This window comes from Lissotriton vulgaris, chromosome 6 (genome assembly GCF_964263255.1).
Source record: "Lissotriton vulgaris chromosome 6, aLisVul1.2, whole genome shotgun sequence".
NCBI classification, from domain to species: domain Eukaryota; kingdom Metazoa; phylum Chordata; class Amphibia; order Caudata; family Salamandridae; genus Lissotriton; species Lissotriton vulgaris.
Window position 1 is genome coordinate 1,665,329,892 of NC_141694.1, and position 23,256 is coordinate 1,665,353,147.

The window sequence follows — 23,256 nt, forward strand, 5'->3', positions numbered from 1 at the left end:
ATTGCTTGCAAGACTGTAAGGAACTATTGGAAGCCTAAATAATGGTTAGCGAGCAGGTGAAATACATTGTTTTTAACTTTTCCTTGTCGAAGTTTTATGAATTGTAAAAACTTTAATACTGTGAACTTTTATGGTTCCTCGAGCTGAAATAAAGTTATTTTGACTGGCTTAGCAGTTTTCATGGCTGGTCACGCATAACTTCACTCCACGCTGCTACCTGAACTGTGAAAGGCCCTTTTATTAGGACAAGGTTGCAACAGTTAACATTATTAACCAAAACATCAATATAACTGTAAAATTTCCATCATCATCCCCCTTATTCACCCCATCTATCCTCAAACCATCACACCTCTTGCACTCCTTCCCTTTCACTCTGAGACCTCCTCCATATCCCCATTCTCCGCTTCACTTCTCCTCCAACATCCTCTCTTGAATTTCCTGCAGTCGCTCTCCTGCATCCTGTACCCCGCCACCAGTCACCTGTCCCCCCCCCCCCAAGGGGTGGATGCGCCCGTATGTTACTAACCACCCCTCCAAAGTACTGCTATCCCCCAAAAGTCCACAACCTGTCCTAAACTGGCACGCTAACATCACCAGCAACCCTTCCCCTACGACTTGTAGGATGGGTGAGTGGAGTAACTTTGCCTAAACCCTCCCCGGTGATGCCAGGTGCAGGAAGAGACTGACACCTCCCCTTCTGCACCTTTATACTCACCCTAAGCCCTCCCCTTGCATAACCCCTTGACCATCTCCCAGCATGTCCTATTGGCTTAATTGCGAGAAGAACCCCGGGTGAAGACAAGTCTGCGACCCTACCACCCCAGGGGCCCGACATTGTTATGAAACCACAGACTTGGCCACTTCCATTTAAAATACATTGCTTATCAGGATCCTATTTGGATTTATTAATGTATTTATTTATAAGTTGGAGCATTCCAATCATGAAAAACCACTTAGTTCCAGCTCCACAAAGCCCTGTTTTAAAATTTTTAAGAGCCTCAATCTGCAAACATTTTGTATACCTCGTTCACTAAGGTGCGCAACACTTGCCACCTCTGAGCGCAAATGACAGATCTAGATTCTCTAAATAAGCATTTTAGCAGATTTGCACTCCCAGCTGGGTATTAATCTGCAGAAGATATCCCAGGGTCTGCACCACAAGTCCTGATGGTGTGCCACCAGCATTATTCAGAAGTGATCCTTCATACTGGGCTAGTAGCCACCATGCTCTATTCAATTAATGTTGGTCCCATCTATGAAGAGGGATCAAAGAATGACCCTACGAATGATTGGCTTATTGCCTCGCTTGAAAATGGACCGAAAAAGGGCAACAATCTCAAGTTGGGTCACCCTGCCAATTTTACTTAGAGTAGTGCAGCTTTTATACTAAGGCACTAGTGTACAGGTGAAGTCTGGGTGATAACATGACAATGGTAAGTAAAATGTACAGAACGGCCTGCAGTCACGCACCCCCAGATTTCCTTTTATATGCTTTTGTTACTGGTCTCACTATTGCTTCTCAAAGAGCATGCCCACCAATGTTATACAGATGTTGATTACTAATCATGCAATACATGGGCAACACTGATGTACATGCACTAACTTACAGCACGCGCTCAAGGTCATCGGTGTATACTGTACGGAACACCACCTTCTTGTAAATCACTCAAAGGCAAAGGTAGTATAGCCTTTAGAAGAGACTTCAGGAAGCCTTCAGACTGGTTTCGCTAAGACATTGATATTGCATCTACCTACATATAAAGGTAGCTAGTAATAAGGTTCCATGAGAGGGGCATCCGTGCATCCCACTTAGTATCATTAAAACAATAGGATACCTTACTCACTTTTGCTCTAAATGAATCGGTTAAAAAGCTTTCAGGTACCTCACATAAGTCTATGCTCAAAGTAATGTGTGCAATTTATTCCAGCAGTGTTGATTTGACACCCTTTCTGGGAGTTTGCACTCATGCAGTGCAATTTTTTTAAGCACTCTTTAGTTTGTCTATAATAACGTGCTATGTTCAAATTCGCATGAAATTTTGTCCCCCATGCTGGGCTCAGGCATTGTATAGCAGCCTACTGCAAGTCTGGTTTTGCACCAAAGTTGCACATTGAGCATGTTTTCCTTAGATCGCAGCAAAGAAAGCTATGTTAGACCACACCTAAAGTAGCCTCGTCATAGACCATACAAGACCACAGGAATGAAGAAGTTACAAGACTTCTAAGATTTCTTCTAGGTTAAGATGATAAGCGTAATTCAAGATCTAGAGACATTTGAAGGAAAGAAGCGTAGCAGATTGACACTTCACACGTATTAGAGTGGCCACTTACAACTCTGTTATTTAAACACAACATCTGTATATTGAGCGCACTCAAATAATTGTTGGACTCCCCAGGAGATTGGTGATGACTGCTGAGAACTGGAATGTCTCGCGGACGTACAATGATGGGGGTGAGCAACTGGTCCTGCTTGAATGTAAGTTAGACTCATGCCTTTCTCTTGAACCTTGTGCCTGCTTAACTCAATCCTTTGCATGGTCTTAGTTCATAAGATGATCTCTGATGATACGTGTGTGCAAACTGGATATTCAGTTCAAAAGTCAATGTAGTGGTCAACTCAATAATATATTGAACATCTCATCACTACTCACGTTCAAGCATTAAACAAACACTCTTTGTACAAGTGATTATCTTATCAAAGTTATACTATTGCACCTAAGAGTACCAGCCTGGGAAACAGGTTTCTCTTAGGAAATACAGAACCATCAAAACATGGGCACATTTCTAAAGCAAGAGCATAGTCGGGCACCTAAAGGTGTCATGAATGATCTCTGTGCCCCATTCTGATGCTATGTAACTCGCTTCCATTAGCAATAAACCTACATCGTTGCGACAAGCCAACTTCCATCTGGTGATGCTGTGTTTTCTGGAGGTGTGAACTTTGTACTTGTCATTGATAGGATCACATGGCTGATAGGAGTAAGGTGTTTGTATATAAAGCAATCCACAAACACACGAAGTACCAGTGGTTATGGAAAGTTAAGAATATCTTAACTATTTTCTTAGTTAATTGCATTTATACATGGAGTGCAATCACTTGTGAGGCACTTGTGTGTGTGGTCTGAACAATGGGATGCTTCTTAAAGCTACAGCAAGACGACTGTCAGTAAGTTTTGTGCATATTTGGTTTTCTGAAAAATCATCCATTATTTTCTATGGAATAAATTAATCACTTGCAAATGAATACAAAACTTAAGAACAAACTAGTTAACGTGCTTTGTGTACTTTGTTGTATTTAAGTATCCCGTCAGATGCAAGGTTCCTCCTCTTGCCAACAACATGCCAAACATAAAATAATAATTTAAAATATATGTTGAAGCAGATGTATGAGCTAGCTGGGCACACAGGGTGATGCCAAATGCAGCACTCTGTCTGAGCAACAAATTTAGCATTTGACATCTTGCAAAAACTCATATCATTTACTTTCAAAGAAACCACATAGAGCCATTTCACACAGGTCTTCATGAATAAATGAAGCAGTACTAAAGGAGTACTATTTCCAGTAGCGGCTGCTACCGAACAGGGTTGGGGGGAAGGAAGAGGAGGGGGATAACAGAGGGAAGGGGTGAGAAATCCGTCTTTCTTCCGCAGGAAGCACACAGCCTCCCAGAATCCCCTGCCCAATCACAACGCTGCTTTATCAGCGTTGTAATTGGTCTGAGCACCGTAGTTCGGCGCTCAGACAGGGGCTGGCAGGCTGTGCATGTTCTCCACCAAGGTTGTAACACAGCCTGCCTGGAGAACATGCAGAGTGCGCATGACGGTTTGGAAGGCCGAGATGGCTGGCCAAACCGTCATGCGCACTTTAGGTACTGCCACCACTCCTCCCCCTGTGACACTGGGAGCCAGGGCCGGACTGGCCGTTGCGGGCACTGGGCAATCCTCCAGTGCGCCGCAAGGGTGGGGGCCGGTTTTGGGCCCCTGGGGCCTGCTTTTGTTACAGGGCCGTTTTTGCAGCACAGCTGCAAAATCGACCCTGTAACAAAATCGGCCGAAAACCGGCCCCCGGCAAAGAGCTCGGTGGCACCCCCAACCCCTGGCTGGAGGGGAGGGGGGCCGGATGATCAATTTGTCAAGGCCGCTTTTAGTTCCCAGTCCGGCCCTGCTGGGAGCCCAGCTCCGCCCCCCTGGCTTTATCTGCAAACTGAATACGTAAAACAAAATGATAATAACGAACGTTATTATCAATTTATTTTTTTGTATTCAGCTTGCAGTTCAAGCAGTGGGGTGATGCTCCTCCACCTTAGCAGAGGAGCCACCCTTGACTATTTCAGGAACTCCTACAAGCATTTGTGGAGTGGTCCCAGTATAATTAATTAACTTTTAAATAAAGGGCTTAGATTTAAATAGACAAGCTTATGTTAAGAAATCCTGTAGTTCTGCTCTGTTGCATCCAGGACAAGTATTTCACAAATTATTTCATCTGGAATTGATACCACGATTGAGTAACTGTGCAGCACTTCTGGGGACTGTAGTGCCATTATACATGTCCTCAAAGTCCTGTGCGCCACCTTTTGGTGAGCAGCAGAAATATCTTTGGTACATTGTTACAGCAGCCCAGCAAACACAGAACTTCATGAAAGGACAGAGCTTCCACTCAGACAGGCACATGCATTCAGGACAACACACCTTTGTTTATTTTGACTTTTGATGTGGGTAAAAAGAGGAAGTGTGCATCCTGTGTTCATGGCTGTTCTTCGTCCCCTTCTCATCCCTTCAAATGATAAAGTAATGTGGAATAGGCCGAACTGCTGAAAATATGATAAAATTACTTGTGAGGTGGGCACCTTTGACAGAATTTTAACTGCCACAAGAATAGATAACTACAAGCAGGTACACAGTGAGGATTCTGGATTACAATTTCAAACTGGTGTTCATTGCTGTTAACATGTAATAGTAATTCTAATTCTACATAGACAGTGGTAACTTGTCCATGGGGATACAGACCTCAACTTACATCTCCATCTAGAGGTGACAAGAACAGGGCTATTGGAACACAGATCACTTTGCATTTAAGGTGCTCCTGTTGGGCTTCCTCTAGTACACGGTTAGCTGGACTCGTGAATTTTCTTCCCTTCATGACTAGAATTACAATTATCCATAATTTCTCATCATCTCCGATAACCAGTTCCACCCCTGCAGGAGGGAGTTATTATGGTCTCGGTGGTGAGTCCTTTAATAAACCGCTTAGCAAGAGTAACTTACTCACATAGCTGTCCTCCAAGTAGTGTTGAAAGTGAGTGACTAAAGAGTGGCTGTATTGCTCCAAAATTAGTCACCCTCAAAGACTTCTGGAAAAACATATGTCCAATGTATGCCATCATTCTTCTCCTGAAATCATAGCCCTTTTACACTTGTTCTGCATAAAACCTCCAAGGTTTGTTAAAATAATCTTAAACGTAGACAAGTCAGACTTCACAAGTTGTTTTTTAGACCATTTATGAAAAGCTGCCATTCTCTCACATCAGGATTTTGTGGGAAGACAAGGACGTCTGTGACCTATGATCCCCTGCACAATTGCAACCTATGAAACAAGCCACTGCCTTGCATGCTGTTGCCTCTCATGCTGCTGCCTCGCGTGCTGCTTCCTCGCGTGCTGCTGCCGCCTCGCGTGCTGCTGCCTCACGTGCTGCTGCCTCACATGCTGCTGCCTCGCGTGCTGTTGCCTCACGTGCTGCTGCCTCGCGTGCTGCTGCCTCGCGTGCTGTTGCCTCACGTGCTGCTGCCTCGCGTGCTGCTGCCTCGCGTGCTGCTGCCTCACGTGCTGCTGCCTCACGTGCTGCTGCCTCACATACTGCTGCCTCGCGTGCTGTTGCCTCACGTGCTGCTGCCTCACATGCTGTTGCCTCTCATGCTGTTGCCTCTCATGCTGTTGCCTCTCATGCTGTTGCCTCTCATGCTGTTGCACGCACACACAAGCAGGAAAACAGGCCCACATAAGCAGACACTCGCACAAAAGAATCAGGTGGGGTTAAAGCCCTTTTAACCTCCCATGGCTTTTCTCATTGTGCTGCCACTGGGCTGGCTCGATTCCTTGCAACACAGCAAGACGGCAAACACTGGGATATCATGCTAAGGAGCCCACACCTGAATAGTTCAGCGGGGGCTCAGCTCAGGGCTATAAAAGTGATTTGGCTGAACAAAGAGACAGGCTACTACCAGTAGAGGCCAATGCGCCTACCCTTCATGAGTACCGGTACTCTCCACAGCCGTAGAGAAGTGCCGGTACTCAGGGTGATAAAAATAAGAAGTGTCAGTACTCAGTACCGGCGAGTACCGGCCCATCTAAAGCACTGGCATCCTGATTCTTTTGTGCGAGTGTCTGCTTATGTGGGCCTGTTTTCCTGCTTGTGTGTGCGTGCAACAGCATGAGAGGCAACAGCATGAGAGGCAACAGCATGAGAGGCAACAGCATGAGAGGCAACAGCATGTGAGGCAGCAGCACGTGAGGCAACAGCACGCGAGGCAGCAGTATGTGAGGCAGCAGCACGTGAGGCAGCAGCACGTGAGGCAGCAGCACGCGAGGCAGCAGCACGCGAGGCAGCAGCACGCGAGGCAGCAGCACGTGAGGCAACAGCACGCGAGGCAGCAGCATGTGAGGCAGCAGCACGTGAGGCAGCAGCACGCGAGGCAGCAGCACGCGAGGCAGCAGCACGCGAGGCAGCAGCACGCGAGGAAGCAGCACGCGAGGCAGCAGCATGGGAGGCAACAGCATGCAAGGCAGTGGCTTGTTTCATAGGTTGCAATTGTGCAGGGGATCATAGGTCACAGACGTCCTTGTCTTCCCACAAAATCCTGATGTGAGAGAATGGCAGCTTTTCATAAATGGTCTAAAAAACAACTTGTGAAGTCTGACTTGTCTACGTTTAAGATTATTTTAACAAACCTTGGAGGTTTTATGCAGAACAAGTGTAAAAGGGCTATGATTTCAGGAGAAGAATGATGGCATACATTGGACATATGTTTTTCCAGAAGTCTTTGAGGGTGACTAATTTTGGAGCAATACAGCCACTCTTTAGTCACTCACTTTCAACACTACTTGGAGGACAGCTATGTGAGTAAGTTACTCTTGCTAAGCGGTTTATTAAAGGACTCACCACCGAGACCATAATAACTCCCTCCTGCAGGGGTGGAACTGGTTATCGGAGATGATGAGAAATTATGGATAATTGTAATTCTAGTCATGAAGGGAAGAAAATTCACGAGTCCAGCTAACCGTGTACTAGAGGAAGCCCAACAGGAGCACCTTAAATGCAAAGTGATCTGTGTTCCAATAGCCCTGTTCTTGTCACCTCTAGATGGAGATGTAAGTTGAGGTCTGTATCCCCATGGACAAGTTACCACTGTCTATGTAGAATTAGAATTACTATTACATGTTAACAGCAATGAACACCAGTTTGAAATTTTAATCCAGAATCCTCACTGTGTACCTGCTTGTAGTTATCTATTCTTGTGGCAGTTAAAATTCTGTCAAAGGTGCCCACCTCACAAGTAATTTTATCATATTTTCAGCAGTTCGGCCTATTCCACATTACTTTATCATTTGAAGGGATGAGAAGGGGACGAAGAACAGCCATGAACACAGGATGCACACTTCCTCTTTTTACCCACATCAAAAGTCAAAATAAACAAAGGTGTGTTGTCCTGAATGCATGTGCCTGTCTGAGTGGAAGCTCTGTCCTTTCATGAAGTTCTGTGTTTGCTGGGCTGCTGTAACAATGTACCAAAGATATTTCTGCTGCTCACCAAAAGGTGGCGCACAGGACTTTGAGGACATGTATAATGGCACTACAGTCCCCAGAAGTGCTGCACAGTTACTCAATCGTGGTATCAATTCCAGATGAAATAATTTGTGAAATACTTGTCCTGGATGCAACAGAGCAGAACTACAGGATTTCTTAACATAAGCTTGTCTTTTTAAATCTAAGCCCTTTATTTAAAAGTTAATTAATTATACTGGGACCACTCCACAAATGCTTGTAGGAGTTCCTGAAATAGTCAAGGGTGGCTCCTCTGCTAAGGTGGAGGAGCGTCACTCCACTGCTTGAACTGCAAGCTGAATACAAAAAAATAAATTGATAATAACGTTCGTTATTATCATTTTGTTTTACGTATTCAGTTTGCAGATAAAGCCCCCAAAACCCCCTTCTGTTATCACTATCCTGTGTCTATGTCCAAAACTGAAGGCCGTACACATGTCTTATGCTAGAGTGATCACCTGTATCTGCCATCTGGTTTGCTGCTTGCTCTCCAAACCAATGTATACATCTCTCCAGTGACATTCGGTAATGTTGCTACACTACAGGACAGCCCAGAACACCCCATATTCTTAGACCCCCGATTCGTCCGATGAATGGACAGTCCCACGGGACGTATACCTCCTTGACTTCATTCTCTGCACTCAAAACCCTTAGCCTGCTGCCTCGCGCCGTCAGGATCAGGCCCGGGAACTTTGCCAGGCAGTTTCCCCACACCAATCTCCTGCTTTTGAAAACCGCAACAAGATTATTTTTCAATCTGTTGAGTACAATATTTCAGAACATGAAGGACATTTGAAAAAGAAAAGCTTTTATCCATCAAGGTGTCTTGAATAGAGCATGAAAGAAGGCGCGAACGGATTAAAATCCAGACTTTTTTTTAAAGTCCAGTGCATCAAAATGCAGCAAGTGTGCCCAGGGGTTGCCAGGGAGTCAGGGAGACGTCATCCTGAAAGAATCTTCTATAAATCATCTCCCCAGGAGTTCAACTTGACTGAATATTTTAATTAACTGCATATCAAAAGCGGGCATTTACTTGCTCCATACAGTCATTTGAAAGTGAGTCACCATCTAAATATAGAAAAATGGATGACGTGTCTGCAGTCACTTATACAATATTATTGTTACTATTGATGTCATAGAAAGTGCACCTTCAGTACTCTATACTATGGAGTATAAGGTAGAAAATACACATTTTGCAGACGGTTTAGGTAACAGAAGGTTGCTATATTTGCCATTGGTTCAGTGTTCCACTTGATGGAAAGCAGAAGAGAAAATGTACACCCCCTCTCCCGCGACACCCCCTTGTTTTTGGAGTTGCAAGGAACAATCATGAAGCTCTTGAACCCACTGCTGGGGGTGCAGTGCTAGAGTTTTACTTACACCTAATAGTGTGAAAGCTGTGTTGAGGATACTCGTAATATTTCATTTCTGATTGAAGGAATTTCTTCTGCATTAATGTACTACCCCACCCCGAAAACCAGCCATATTAGCACCACGTTAAGATTTTTAGACTTTCAGTCTCCCCGCGTGTCATGGTAGGCTAGGCATCAAATTAAGAGGGACCCCATCAACTGTTGCCATATTGGTAGCTTTTGGTCTTTCTGATTGCTAGGCAGCCACAAACACCCAAGCTGGATTTCCAGAAATAAGCACTAGCCATCCCCCCTCCGCCCCAATAGTGTGTTTGTGCGTGAAGAAACCCAGCAATTCTAGCACTTGCTAAGCCCTCTCACAAAGGCCAAAACCATCCTCATCTAAAAAATCCACGAAGAAAAACGCGAGGGGGAAGTAGACCTCAAAGGTCCCCAAATGACGACTGGTTGGACCTGAGTTAGAAAACTTTAAGAAAACTCACGAGTGACCGGGAAGACTCCTTGGTTGCCTAAATTAGCGACTACCCTTTCAACATAATTGTATTTATTGTGATTGATGTGTAACCCAACCTATATACTTTTGTCCACTTTCTTGCTGGCGATGTCTCAACCAAGCAGTGACAGACACATATTGTCAATTTCCTATTTGGTTCCGGATATCCATAATTGAGGCAGTTATAGACACTTGCGACTCCCATTAGCATTCAGTCAAAACAGTCACCTAAACCCGACTGACACCCTTTGCCTGTCGGATGCAATTTCTGCTTTTGCCCACCTCAAGTATCATTTAGGGTTCTTATCCTGTTCATTCTGCACTTCTTCACCTCGTTGATTACATCTAGGGAACATTCAATTTATAACACATGAATGGCCACCAGATGACCACAAAGGTATTTCTTGAAGTACCCATGCTACCACAGTCTTAGATGTTTTACGCATCGTGAGCAAAAGTCTATCACACTGCCTGTATCCCAACCCACACTCAGATGATTCTTCATTCTTGAGAATTAATATATGGTCATTGAAGATTCACACTTATGCATTAAAAGCTCATGCCCTGTGATAGCAGACACACTTTGTATTAGCCTTCAGCAATCCTTGCTTGTCCTTCAATGTATCATCCATCTTGAGTTTGGGAATCCTGAATCCCAACCTCACCTCTGCAAACCAAAACTAAGTCACACTGCTGACACATCCATTCATTCATCTGCAAGCCAACTGACCCTGTGGGCGCCATAAGTGCCAGGAAATAAACACAAGTCGAAATTCTATTCTAGGTCAATAGAGTATATTTGATGCATTGCCTACACCATGTTTCCCAACACGTTTGTAGATACCCTTCCAACTATTCAGGAAAAAACTTCACATCTCCTCATCCACCTATCATTCATCCAACAGAGAAACAAAGGGAAACGTTCTTCTCTTTCTGGCTTTTGCCCCCATTATCAAAGCTACCAACGTCACTGTTGCAATGACTTGAATTTTCTCTCTGGAGATAAGTAAGAGCCTCATCTGAACCCCAGATGCATGCCCTGCAACTCAAAGGATATGATTCAACTGTGTTAAGTAAATCTTGCAATGCGTATCTCATTTAAGAAGGGAGTGTGGGCTGTAACATGAATAATTTACTAGACAACTGGATAATGAAAATATGATACTCTGTGTGGGTACTGCATAATTTCTCATCTAGGAAGTAGAAAAATAGTCATGGTGCCCACCACAGATTAGAGATGATTTACATCTGGCAGGGATAGCAGTAGACTGGGAATCATGGCTGCATTTGAGGTGCAAGTTCATGCTACCCTGATACTTAAAGGCTCTGACTATTTTGACTCGGCTGATATTGGGAAGACATTTGAGTTCGGTAGAGGTAAATTATAATAATAATAACATATCTCTTCCTGGCAGATGTTTATCAGTTCAACAATAAGGTCATCCATTTCCAATCAATATCTGATAAACCATTACCAAGTAAAGGATTCCCTTTTAGCTATAGTCATATTTTACTCTGCTGGAATCTAAACTTCAAAAACCTAAAAAATGTGTTTGTTGTTGTTAGCAATACAACCACAAGACCATTAAATGCCCTTTTTATTATCTTCCGAATGACATCACAGATAGTATCACATAGGAAACCATCGAAAAAGGCACTGGTAAAATAACGTGTAAGAAGGTGACTCGTTAGTAGGTGGAGGTGGGTACCTTCAGCTAGTAACAATACCACAATCACTAATAAGGTCCAGTCAAGTCTCAATAAATGAATCCTTGCCCCTCCCTTGGTTGTTGGCAGATGCACAGTCAGGCTTAACTTAGGAGACAGGTGTGTAAAGCATTCAATATCAACGAAACAGTAAATAAGTAAATGACACAGCACAATGAAAATCCAACACCAATTTATAAAAATAGAGAATGTTTTATGCCTAAAAGGACACCAAAAGAAAAAAACTCCAGTGTAGGGAACCGAAAATATGAATTTTTAAACAATAAATTGCAGTACAATGCCTAAAAGCATAAATAAAATGACAACCACAACTATCTGCTCACGCTGAACTGGGTCAAATCTGAAAGTTTAAGCGGGCCGCAATGAAGCGCAGGTCGGATACAGTCCCAGGTTGGGTCTGGTTAAGGTTTACCTTCTCATATTCTGTGCCAAGAGCCCCGCTTGGTGGAAGAAGTTGCCGGTAGCAAGGAGAGATTTACTGGTGGTGGTCAGCGGCGCGAAGAGTTGATGGGCATCACAAACAGACAGGATGGAGCCTCGTGGTCGTGAGCAGCAATACTTGCTGTGCAAAGAGATGAACTTATGCCTGCTTGAGCTGATGCTTTCTGTGAGTGGCGTAGTTTTGGAACGAACATGCCCGTTCGTGAATAACCTACAATCTTGAAGTTAAGACCTTTGAAAGCACTACAAGGACCCGCAACCTGAGAGGCGCCTATTAGAAGTCAAGAACTCATTGCAGATGGGTCCAGGAGCTGTAGTTCTGTTGATTCTTGGTTCCTTTGGAAGAGCAGTCTCTTCTAGCACTGGCCAAGGGTTCAGAAGCCCTGGATTTCTATTTGGGGACTAGGACTCAATATCCCACAGTGTACATGTGCAGTCCAGGAAAATCCAAGTGTAGCTTGTCAGCTGAAGTAGTCCTCTCTTTGGGCTGCTGCAGGTGGCTTCTTCCAGCACTTTTCTACCTGTTGCCGCTCAGGAAGTCCACTCATTATCCTTTAAGACAGACACAGTCCTTTCTTGTTTGGAGCCTAGAGAGTGCAGCAAACTGCAGTCCTGAGTGCAAGCCAATCCAAGGGTCCATCAGGGCAGTCCTTCTCCAGAAGTTTCAGGCAGGAATCTGAGGAGCACCTGCATATTTCCCATATTTATTCCCCATTCAGGGCCAGACTGGCAGTAGTGGGCACCTGGCATTTCCCTATTGGGCCGCCAGGGTGGGGACAGGTTTTGGGCCCCTGGGGGCCATTTTTGGTACCGGGGGTCGACAATATCAGCACCCTGTAACAAAATCGGCCAAAACCAGCCCTAGCAAACAGCTAGGCTGCACCTCCCCAACCCTCCACGGGGGGCCGGCTGAGCAGTTTACCAGGACTGGTTTCAGGTCCCAGTACCGCCCTGTGTTGCGGACACCCCCACCAGGGGTTCAAGTTGCCACTATATGCTATGATCACTTCCTGGCAAAAGTGGCATATCTTTGATCCAGAATGCACTATTCTCCAAAAATCTAAATGTAGAAATTCTCTCCTTGGAGTTCAGGTCTGGCTTAGCCAAACCAAAGTTGTGACTAACATTACGCTTCCCTCTCCTTCCAGCCGCTCTCCTAATCTAATTAGGCGCTCCTATCTGGCTGGGTGCCAGGGGAGTGGGGCTGGCCTGGGTCTTGTGACATTGTGTTTCTACCTTTGCAGTCCAGTTTATCTCTCTAGCCCTCTTCATGTCCCTGGCTTCTCCAGGAAACATATCTCCCACCAAATGGCTGTATTGCTTCAGCCCTAGGCCTCTTCACACCTACACAGGGAGCAGCTTGACTCAGGCTGTCAGAGGCTGGCCAATCAGAAGAGGCTGCTACAGGGCTGTTTTATGTAACTTCAGGATAGTAAGCTCTAAAACTACTTCCTGCAATAGTTACAATAAATCCAACCTTGACAAGTTGTTGGATTTATTGTTACTAAATCAAAATCAAATCAAATCAAAAATAGCTTTATTCGATTTCAAATAGTAGAAATTCACAAAAGCACAGTTTAAAATACATTTCATCGTCATCATTAGCAGTAATTAATTAAAAAAGATACTAAAAGCAAACATATTAGAACTTTAAGTCAATGTTAATCTAGATCAGATAACACTTTTTAAGAACATCGCTACCAAGTATATAGTCATTTCATCTTGTAGCATTTGCAATTTCAACAGGGCCGGTCTGCACTGTCTCAAATCCCATCTCGTCAAAAGTGTTAACAAATACCTCTTCCTTGGAAGCGAATAACATTTACAAAACAGGGTACAATGTAACGTCGATTGAAATGATATGTCATCACAGGGGCATAAAGATACATTTTTAGACCAGATGTTAACATCGGGGAATGTAATTAACCTGAAAAAACTCCCCCCCCCTAAATCGTGTCAATAACATCCGGGTATAACTACTCTCAGTACCAGTTAAATATGCCTGAATCCCTTGTCCCTGTAGAATCATGTGATTCTCCACCACCGTGATCTTTTTGCCCTCTACCTGCTATCATTTGTTCTCTCGCAAGAGGAGACAAATTTCTTTTAATTTTTTTCTTGAGATTTTTGCTAGAGAATTCGGAGAATCAAAAAAATTCGGGGTGGCCCATCTCTTTTAGGAATCCTTTGACATATATAAACCAGTCGATTTTTAGTGCCCCTTGAAGCTTCAGACAATCCTGAATCACAATCCTGTTTAGCTCAGTATCGTCTGAAGTCCAAACCTTATGCCACAGCAGGACCGGACTTATTTTAATAAGATCTGTAATATAGTCCAGACCTAATTCCTTATGGCAAATGTACAATGAGGTTGTCCTAGGTACGGCAAGCAAATATCGGAGGAAAGCATTCTCACATGACTGAATGTCACAGGTATCTGCAATCCCCCATATACCCGCTCCGTATGTTACAGTTGACACTCATTTCGCCCTGTAAATGTCCACCAAAATGTGGACCGGCTGCCCCCTAACTTGTTTGCAAAATGACGAACCGCCCCAATTGCTCGGGAAAAAGCTAACTTCCTCGCGTTCGCTGCTGACGACCAAGTGCCCTTCTTATCGAAGTTTATCCCCAAATAGGAGAAAGTATTAGTTAATTCTATCTTCGATTTTGCTAAAGAGATGTGGCACTTAATCTTTCTCTTATTGGAGAAGCACATGCTGAAGGTTTTGCCAACATTGATTTTTAAACCTCTGTCAGCCATACAGTCCGCAAAAGTGTTAAGTCCTTTTGCAGGCCATTTTGTGTCCTGGCCATAATAACTGCGTCGTCCACATTAAAGCAAAATGGGGATAGGGCAGCCATTGATTTGGGGGAAAATCCTGTTTATCTTTCGTAAGGTGAGTTGCCACACTATTTATATAAAGGTTAAATAGAAAGGGTGCCAAGATACAACCCTGGCGGACTCCTTTTTTATTGGGAAAGTTGATGTGCATTCACCCTTGTTACCAAAACATACCATTGCACCTGCCCCCCGATAAAGTTCTTTTATGAAATGTAAGATATTTGTCTCAATGCCTAGTTGTAACAGGGTGTCCCAAAGTATTTCGTGGCTCAGGCAATCAAATGCAGAACTTAAGTCGACAAATGTTAGAAATAGATTGCCCTTTTTTGCTACCATGTATTTACCTACAATTATTGCTAAATTTAACCCCTGTTCCACTGTACCTACTCCCTCTTTAAAACCATACTGAAACCTAGAAAGCACTCCAGTCTCTTTTGCCCATATCTGAAGTCTATTTAATATTATTCTTCCTTCCACTTTCATCAGGGAGTCCAATAATGAAATTGGCCTACAGCACTTAGGATCAGTTCATTCCCCATTTTTAAAAATAGGGACCACAATGGCCTCTTGCCATGAACGTAAAAACCTTATTTTATTACTGCTATTTAGGACATTGGTCAATAGGGTTGCCCATAGATTAATATTGGTCTTGTAAATATCTACAGGGACCCCGTCTGGCCCCGGCGCTTTGCCTGCCGCACTTTCTGCAATAGCTAATTCAATCTCTGAGAAAGTAAAAACAATATCTAGCGGGAATGAATCTTGTGAGTTGTTCCCTCCTATCCCAGGAGTTTCAATTGGCCTGTTCCCTACTAAATAATCTTTTTTATAGAGCTCTCTAAAATGATTGACCCAGGTATCTTCATTGATGGCCATCTCCACAGTGTCTGTTTTCCTATCAGCAAAAAACGGTTCATTCACCGCCTTCCAGAAGCCGATTTTATCTTTCCGAATGCAGGCTTGATGTAAAGATTGCCATGCATCCTCCTTCACTTCCTTCTTTCTTATCTTAATTGCTTTATAATAAGTTGCTCTGGCTTCCCTTATCTCAGGGCGGTTTTTTGGTTCCTTTTTGAGTGATGACTTCAGAGCTGCATGTGCCTTACTACATTCTGAGTCAAACCAGCCCTCCGCCTTAGTTCTAAAGCTCTTCTTAGAATTTCCTGTAAGACCTTTACGTATTTCTACTGAGATTCTACTAAAGGCCGAGATGATGGAAGTACAATCATTATTTTCTGCTAAACAGGTCATAAAGTTATTTTTTACCAAGCCTTCGAGGAAGGCAGTGGGCTCTACTCATTTTATGGAATAGCCATTTAATTTAGCTAAAGTTAGCCTATAACTGTATAAATTGTTAATTACAGCATCTTTCTTGTTCATTTTTGATGTAAAGGTTAAGGACACAGTAACAGGGAAGTGATTGCTTATTGCGATATCGTTTATTTCAAAATTATACACATTCCGGGAGTGGCTATTTGATATTAAAACAAAATCTATCACCGAGTTGCAACCTCTACCATTAAAAGTAGGTGTAAAAGCCACCTGTGGGTTGCATGATTCATTTGCAAACCCCAAGTCAAATTTGAATAATAAATTGTTAAAATAGTTCCCAATAGCCGTATGTAAGAAATGGGTACAGAGGTCCCCTTGTAGGTTATCCATCCCACAAATTCCTGACTGACTATATGAACATAAATAACAGTTAAAATCCCCCAACCATACTACACAGTTCCCCGCACAAATATCATCTTGTATGTTTTGCAAATGTTGCAATATATCATCCAGTACATTAGTTAGTTCAGCCTTCGGGATATTATTATAAAAATTGAACAAGTTAATAATTTGATTTCCTCTTGTTTTGAGTGTCAGTAATTGATATTATTCGACCCAAAATTACATTTTTCAACCATGATGTTTGCAGTGTTCGATATATAAGTGCAAAGGCCCCCTGAATTTCTACCCCTTGATGTCAACTTAGCGGGTGAATGAAAAGTTTGGAAACCATTAATGTGAATAGGTTCCCGTTCCCAGCATTCCTGCTGACAAATGATGGAAAAGTTATCTATAAAGGGCAGGAAGACCGGGTCCTTAATCTTTTTGGGAAGTCCCGCATCATTCCAGGATACAAGGTTAAAATGAACACAATTGTCAATAGTCTTACTGAAAACTTTAGCCTTCTCGGAGGGAGCTAAGCTGTTATCAGTTAATATAATATTCATGCAGCCTCCTTGTTCCTCCTTTTGCTCTTGCAATATATGTTCTTGACCGGTGACTAAGGGTGTGGCAGACGAATTACTAAAAGTACCTATAATACAATTATCGATATTAGAAGTACACCTCAATTTCCCTTCACCTGCTACAGACTGAGTGTGTTGATAATCCTCGCTCATGTTCACCATTGGTGCAATAATCTCCATTGGACTATGTACTACTGGGGTATTTTGGTGTCCTAAACCCTGTTCCTTATTTGTTCTATTATCTCTGGATGACCCTAGTCAGTCCACCATTTCTAGGCCGCTGAACCTGTTTTGGGTAGGTATGTCACTCCAGTCATTTATTAGCACGTGCCCTCCGTTTTCCCTCCTGCCTCGAGTATGGTGCTTAACCCGTGTCCAATCATCTCCACAAATAGGTGATGGATAAAAATAGGAGAGTGGTTGGGGTTTTATAATTGATTTTAGGTTTTGGGGTCACCATGCACGAATATGTTCCACCGTACGTGGATCCCTAAAATTTACTAGGACACAGTCGCCTGTGGTGGTTTTTATACTGTTTCCAACCCATGGAGTTCTACGGACCATAAGGATTTCACTTGTAATATGTCGGGGTAGAGGGCGGTATACATTGAGCCAATGTGTCACCTTGTTCTTCAAAGACATAAAGGTTTCATCAGTAGGGTTACTTAATACTGGGACACCCGTCAATACAACCAGGTATGGGCTAGTTTCTGGTGGTAAATCGATACTATGCCCCCCTTGCCGGGACCCAGTTGACAAGACACCTTGCTGCTCTATACAATTTACTTTAGATTTTATACTTCCCCTACCAGGTGGCTTGATAGAACTAGCAGGTTCCGCATGGGGATTTATTGATTGGATATTAGGATTAATTAAATTAGGTTGCTTAGTCAAAAGCGGGGGTTTGTGAATAACTTGTACTTCAGGCACAATAGTTGACTGAACAGTGCCTACTTGTAGCCTCTGCACCTTCGGAGTATCTGCCAGACCCCTGGTGACCAGTTCCAGCTTTAAAAGCTGTTTCTCAATATTTAGGAGTCTGGATTCCAGCGGTTTAAGGGAGGATTTTAACAGCGCTCCTAATTTCTCAAGGAGAGGGTCATCTAGCACCTCAATTCTGACCGCGGTTTCAGTACCATCTCCAGGATCTGAGTCTTCACTCAGTAAGACTGGAGACTGGAGGGCCTGACTCATTGAGGTGTTCCCTGCAATATCCCCCTTTGGCTTCGTGGCTATATCACTCTTACCTGGTCCCTTAGCTAATTTAGATTTTCTACCTCCAGTGATTGTTGTGTTAACCCGCTTCCTTTTAGGGATTGCTCCCTTATGTCTTTCCCGTAATTGTGTAGTGTTTGGTATCTCAACCAAGCTAGTCTTATAAGTTGTTGGTGTTTGTGTAATAATTTCGGGCAAAACAGGAGGATGTTCATGAGGGCTCAGAGGGCTACTTATTAAGGCTTGGGTTTGTAGTAGGTTAGGTCGGGCAGTATTCTCAGGAGTACGTGCTGTCGCGATATGGCCCATGGAAGATCTTTTAGCCATGGCCAGATCCTGTGACACCCGACGTTCCATGAAAATAATCTCCATATCAATTACTGAATTAGCTCTTGTAATAAAATTATCCAACGTGCCTGTTAACATCATCCCAGAAGTATTAGTTCTAGTCCTGGACTCTCGTGCAGTCATTATGTATAATATTATAAAATTATATAAAAACAAAGCTTACTGGTATTCCAAGATGTACGCGGATAACTAGAAAGCAGGAGTTAGAGAATGGGTGCAGTCCGGTCTCTCGCGGTCTAAAACGGGCTAAAATGGGCCCGCCCTTGGCCCGGGCTTTGCCCGTCGTGCGCCCGCACGTGTCCTGCGGTACGCGGACAAAGATGTAACTATATAGGAGGAGGAGTGGGCGAAAAGAGTCACAGCTGCCACCAATTCTATCGCGCTCGGGCTGCTGGTCCTCGCAGTCCCGCAGCGCTATTCCCCAACAGCGTCTGATCACGAAGATGGTCCCAGGTTGCAGGCAAGTGTGCAAAAGAAGCAATGTCCCACTAAAAACTGCGGCGAGAGGCGAGCGGCTCCTGCGAAGCGGGGGCCGCGAACAGTTAAGGAGTGCTGGGGGGAAGAGTCACAGTTGCCACCAATTCTATCGCGCTCGGGCTGCTGGTCCTCGCAGTCCCGCAGCGCTACTCCCCAACAGCGTCTGATCACGAATGTCAAATGTCAAATGTCAAAAGTTCTTTTCACCGTGAGGTCTCAAGGCGCTTGCAGCATAAGAAACCAGATGGAGAAGTGGCAGTAAAGAAGAGCAGCTAGACAACCAAGGGAGTCCTACTTGGGAAAAGCCAGGTTTTCAGTGCTTTACAGAATTTCTGGTGCTCCACAATGGAAAGAAGATGAGAGGGCAGTTTGTTCCAAAGTGTCGGGCAAGGTAGGAAAAAGAGCGCTGCCCTTTGTGGGGTTGTGTCATTAAATACTTATTACTGGACCTTAAGGAAGATGGTCCCAGGTTGCAGGCAAGATGGTCCCAGGTTGCAGGCAAGTGTGCAAAAGAAGCAATGTCCCACTAAAAACTGTGGCGAGCGGCTCCCGCGAAGCGGGGGGCGCGAGCAGTTAAGGAGTGCAGGGGGAGTGAGCGGGAAGAGTCACAGCTGCCACCAATTCTATTGCGCTCGGGCTGCTGGTCCTCGCAGTCCCGCAGCCCTACTCCCCAACAGCGTCTGATCACGAAAATGGTCCCAGGTTGCAGGCAAGTGTGCAAAAGAAGCAATGTCCCAATTGCTAGCTACCTCCCATAAAACGTTAGACTTTATTAAAGTTCAATAAGGCCTACCCTTGTTAGCCTATGGAGCGAGCAGCACTGCAATAAAGTAAAAAATGCCTGCCAGGGCATTTCTAGTATATTTTATATTATCCCTTGCATTTAAAAACAATGCATCTTACCCATGGGGCACTTAGGCCAAACTTTAGGGATGACCTATGTGTAAAAAAAAGGTAGCTTTTGAATCTGGAAGTACATTTAATCCAAAGTCGAGTTTAGGCACTCTTTTAGTTTAAAACCAGCCTGCGCAGCCAACCTGGCTTCTAAATGACACCAGACACCACAGCAGTGTGCATTTAAGTGCATTAAGTCACCCGGGGTGTCTAAACCTCCATACTAGGAATTTACAGGTTGGTTGTCTTGGCCAATTATAATTACACCAATTACCATATACCTTTTAAGGACAGAGCACTGGCCCTGGGCCTGGTTAGCAGAGCCCAGGGCACTTTCAGAGTCAGTGACCACCAGTATCATTCAAAACAATAGGGGTGATCAGGGCAAAAAGGATAACTTTCCTATAGTTTGCAATTTCAAATAATATCGCCAAATATATCAATGATGTGATTTCACATATTCCACTACATGACAATGAAAGGATGCTCTATTGATTGCTGTTCGTCTCATGGATATTCCCTAGAAAAGAGTGGCAGCAATTCCAGGGACAACAAACAGATGCTGTAAACTAAGAAAGATGTCAGTTTCCGTGACATCAGTCATATCCCCACCTATTGACTGGAAACCAATGGTTAATTTAGCTCTGACAAATAACACCTGACCTCACATAGAGTGCATTGAGACTAACAGGCACAGTACTACAGTCAGAAACTAGATGTCATAGCATACATTAAGTACAAAGGAAAAGTGTTAGTTCCACTGAATAGATGCTTTCTTAGGACTTACATGAAATTAAAGGCTACAGTTCTTGAAGTATGTGTAGGAGATGGATACCAGTTTGTTTGCCCTTCGTAAAGGATCCTTTGGGCACGATGGATGATACTATGTGGTGTGTGGTCCAGTAAATGGGGAGAGGTCAGGTGCCAAAGAGGGATCAGTTAGCAGAATGTATATGATACAGGCTATTACTAAGGTTGTGCTTTCTTGTGACAATGTATTGGGCGTGACCCAAACAGAATATAGTTATGATGTTGTATGAATTAGAAAGGTTCAATTCACCATGGAAGTTTATGCTGAACACATAGAGGCATTATATGAGCTGAAATGTGGGTGTGTTGCAGAGAGCATGAAGCATGCTGTCAGTCACTAACAAGGAAGGATAATAATGATAGTTTTATATCTAAGGATACGTTTATCAAATATTGTAAATACATGCTATTCACAAACTGGTAATAGCCAATAGAGTTACCCTACTCAGGTTTATGGTCTTATCAAAAGGAATCCCATACGCATTCTCATGCTTTCTTGGTCTTCAATATTATCCATGGAACATACCATAGAAAAGGAACATGATTTTAGGCACAAACAAATGGTGCAATTTCATGATTAGCTTTTTTTGTATTATTAAACCTTGTATAAATATATAATAGACTTTTTGTAATTGTTACTGATATACCAGATGAGTTAAATATTAATTTGTGTTTCCTTCTTAGATTGTATTCCGCAAGATAAGTGATGTAAAGCGAGAAGAGGAGGAATGGATGAACAGAAAAGATGAAGCACCTCTAATTCTTCCACCTGACCATCCAGTACGTAGGCTTTTTCAAAGATTCCGACAGCAGAAGGAGGCACGCCTAGCAGCAGAGAGAAACAGAGATCCTGATGACCATGATCTTGAGAAGGGCAATGTTTTGGTGGAGCATTCTGCACAAAACTCTATAAAAGCCAGACTAGTCACGGTTACTGAGAGCCCAGCAACACCAATATCGTTCCACAGAGCTTCAACATCAAGGGTGTCTGACCGAGCTAAACTCCATGCTCCTGTAGACTATGCTGGGGTCAAAGCAGGAGGAGAGTTTGTTAAACGGAGAGGGTGGGCCAGGTTCAGAGATGTCCCTGTTAGAGTTGAAGACTGGGATAAAGTGTCCAAAGCAGAATCCATGGAAACTTTGCCAGACAGAACTAAAAATTCAGGAGGTGTCACCTTGAAAAAGACAGACTCTTGTGATAGTGGTATCACAAAAAGTGACCCTCGCTTAGACGATGGGGAGGCACGGAGTCCTCAGGAACCAAGTCCTGTTCTAGAAGAAGTCAAGTACTCATTTTACCCAATCCCAGAGCAAACTCTTCAGGCCACTATGCTAGAAGTGAAGCATGAACTGAAAGAAGATATCAAGGCTTTGAACACCAAAATAGCTGGTATTGAAAAACAGCTATCAGAGGTTTTACGGATATTAACATCTAGAACTTCTCATTCTCCACAGGAGATGTTTGACATATCAAAGCCTCAGTCTCCAGAATCAGAAAAAGAAATACTTGGAACAAGCTGAGATGTTTTTACTAGAAGATACATTATTTTACATTTAGCATTTATTGATGAGGGGACTAGTTTTATCAGCATGCTCCTAGTTTATTCAATCAATATAGATTGCAACCACATCTCAAGATGGTAGGAAAAGTGAACGTTGTATGCATCTGCATTTTGAAATTAAAAATATAGAAGAAATTTATTTTCCTAATTTAGGACTTAGTTGCCTTTTAGCGCTCTTTTCACTAATCAGAATATATTTACTCTCTAGTGACTGCAACATTGATAAACCTTACATTTGTTGGAGCATGCTTTCTATAACTAGTCTCAATAATTGCCCAGTTTATCATGGACACGGCAGGATGTGGACATTTTCTAGTATCTATATTTGCTGCTGCCTATTTGATTAACTTGCGCAACTCATACTGATTGTCACAATATATATTCATAAAGCAAGTGAAGTGAGCATCACGCAATGCTAATTTCTCTGAGCTTGTTACATAGCCATGACGTGTATATTTGTAATGAGGGTATAAACCACTTAAAATAATGAAGCTTCAGGGAGCCATTAGAAAGAGCATCTTTCACATCAAAGTGAGTAGTATTTGATATGGAAAAGAAATGCAGTAATCGTTCAATAAAACTATCAGTAATATAATATCAGTAAATAACCATGTAGTCTTCCATACAACCTAAGACAATGTTATTAAAGCCACTAACTACAACCCTTTGGCCCTCATTCTGAGCGGCTCAGATTTACTGTGCGGTAAAAGAAAGAACAGGGTAAATCCATCACTGCACGTTCTATTTTAACTCCAGGGCAATGTTATCCCAAATTTCCAAAGTTGTTATTAAAGATAATGTACAGGTTATAATTTACAGCACCCAGGTTATAATTTCTTTTTACATCCTGACCTTTTCCCAACTACAAATGTATGGCTGGTATGATCTGCAAAGTTTTCCAGGGGAAAATACCAAATAAATATACCAAATACAGACTTGTAGGATTATTGCACAGTTCAGATACCTGGATCTGCCCAACACTCTTTTGGTTAATCCCTTTAAATCTAAGTATC

The 23,256-nt window shown here is 43.2% G+C and overlaps 1 protein-coding gene across 4 annotated transcripts in view; it reads left to right on the plus strand.

The window, feature by feature from the left end:
* KCNH1 (potassium voltage-gated channel subfamily H member 1) overlaps positions 1–22,202 on the plus strand; it is a 1,530,898-nt gene extending 1,508,696 nt beyond the window's left edge. For all 4 annotated transcript variants that reach the window (XM_086927835.1, XM_086927836.1, XM_086927833.1 and 1 more), the window contains one exon: positions 21,366–22,202. In XM_086927835.1, coding sequence (XP_086783961.1) covers positions 21,366–22,202 — 837 coding nt within the window. The remainder of the gene's footprint in view (positions 1–21,365) is intronic.
* Positions 22,203–23,256: the final 1,054 nt, after the last annotated feature.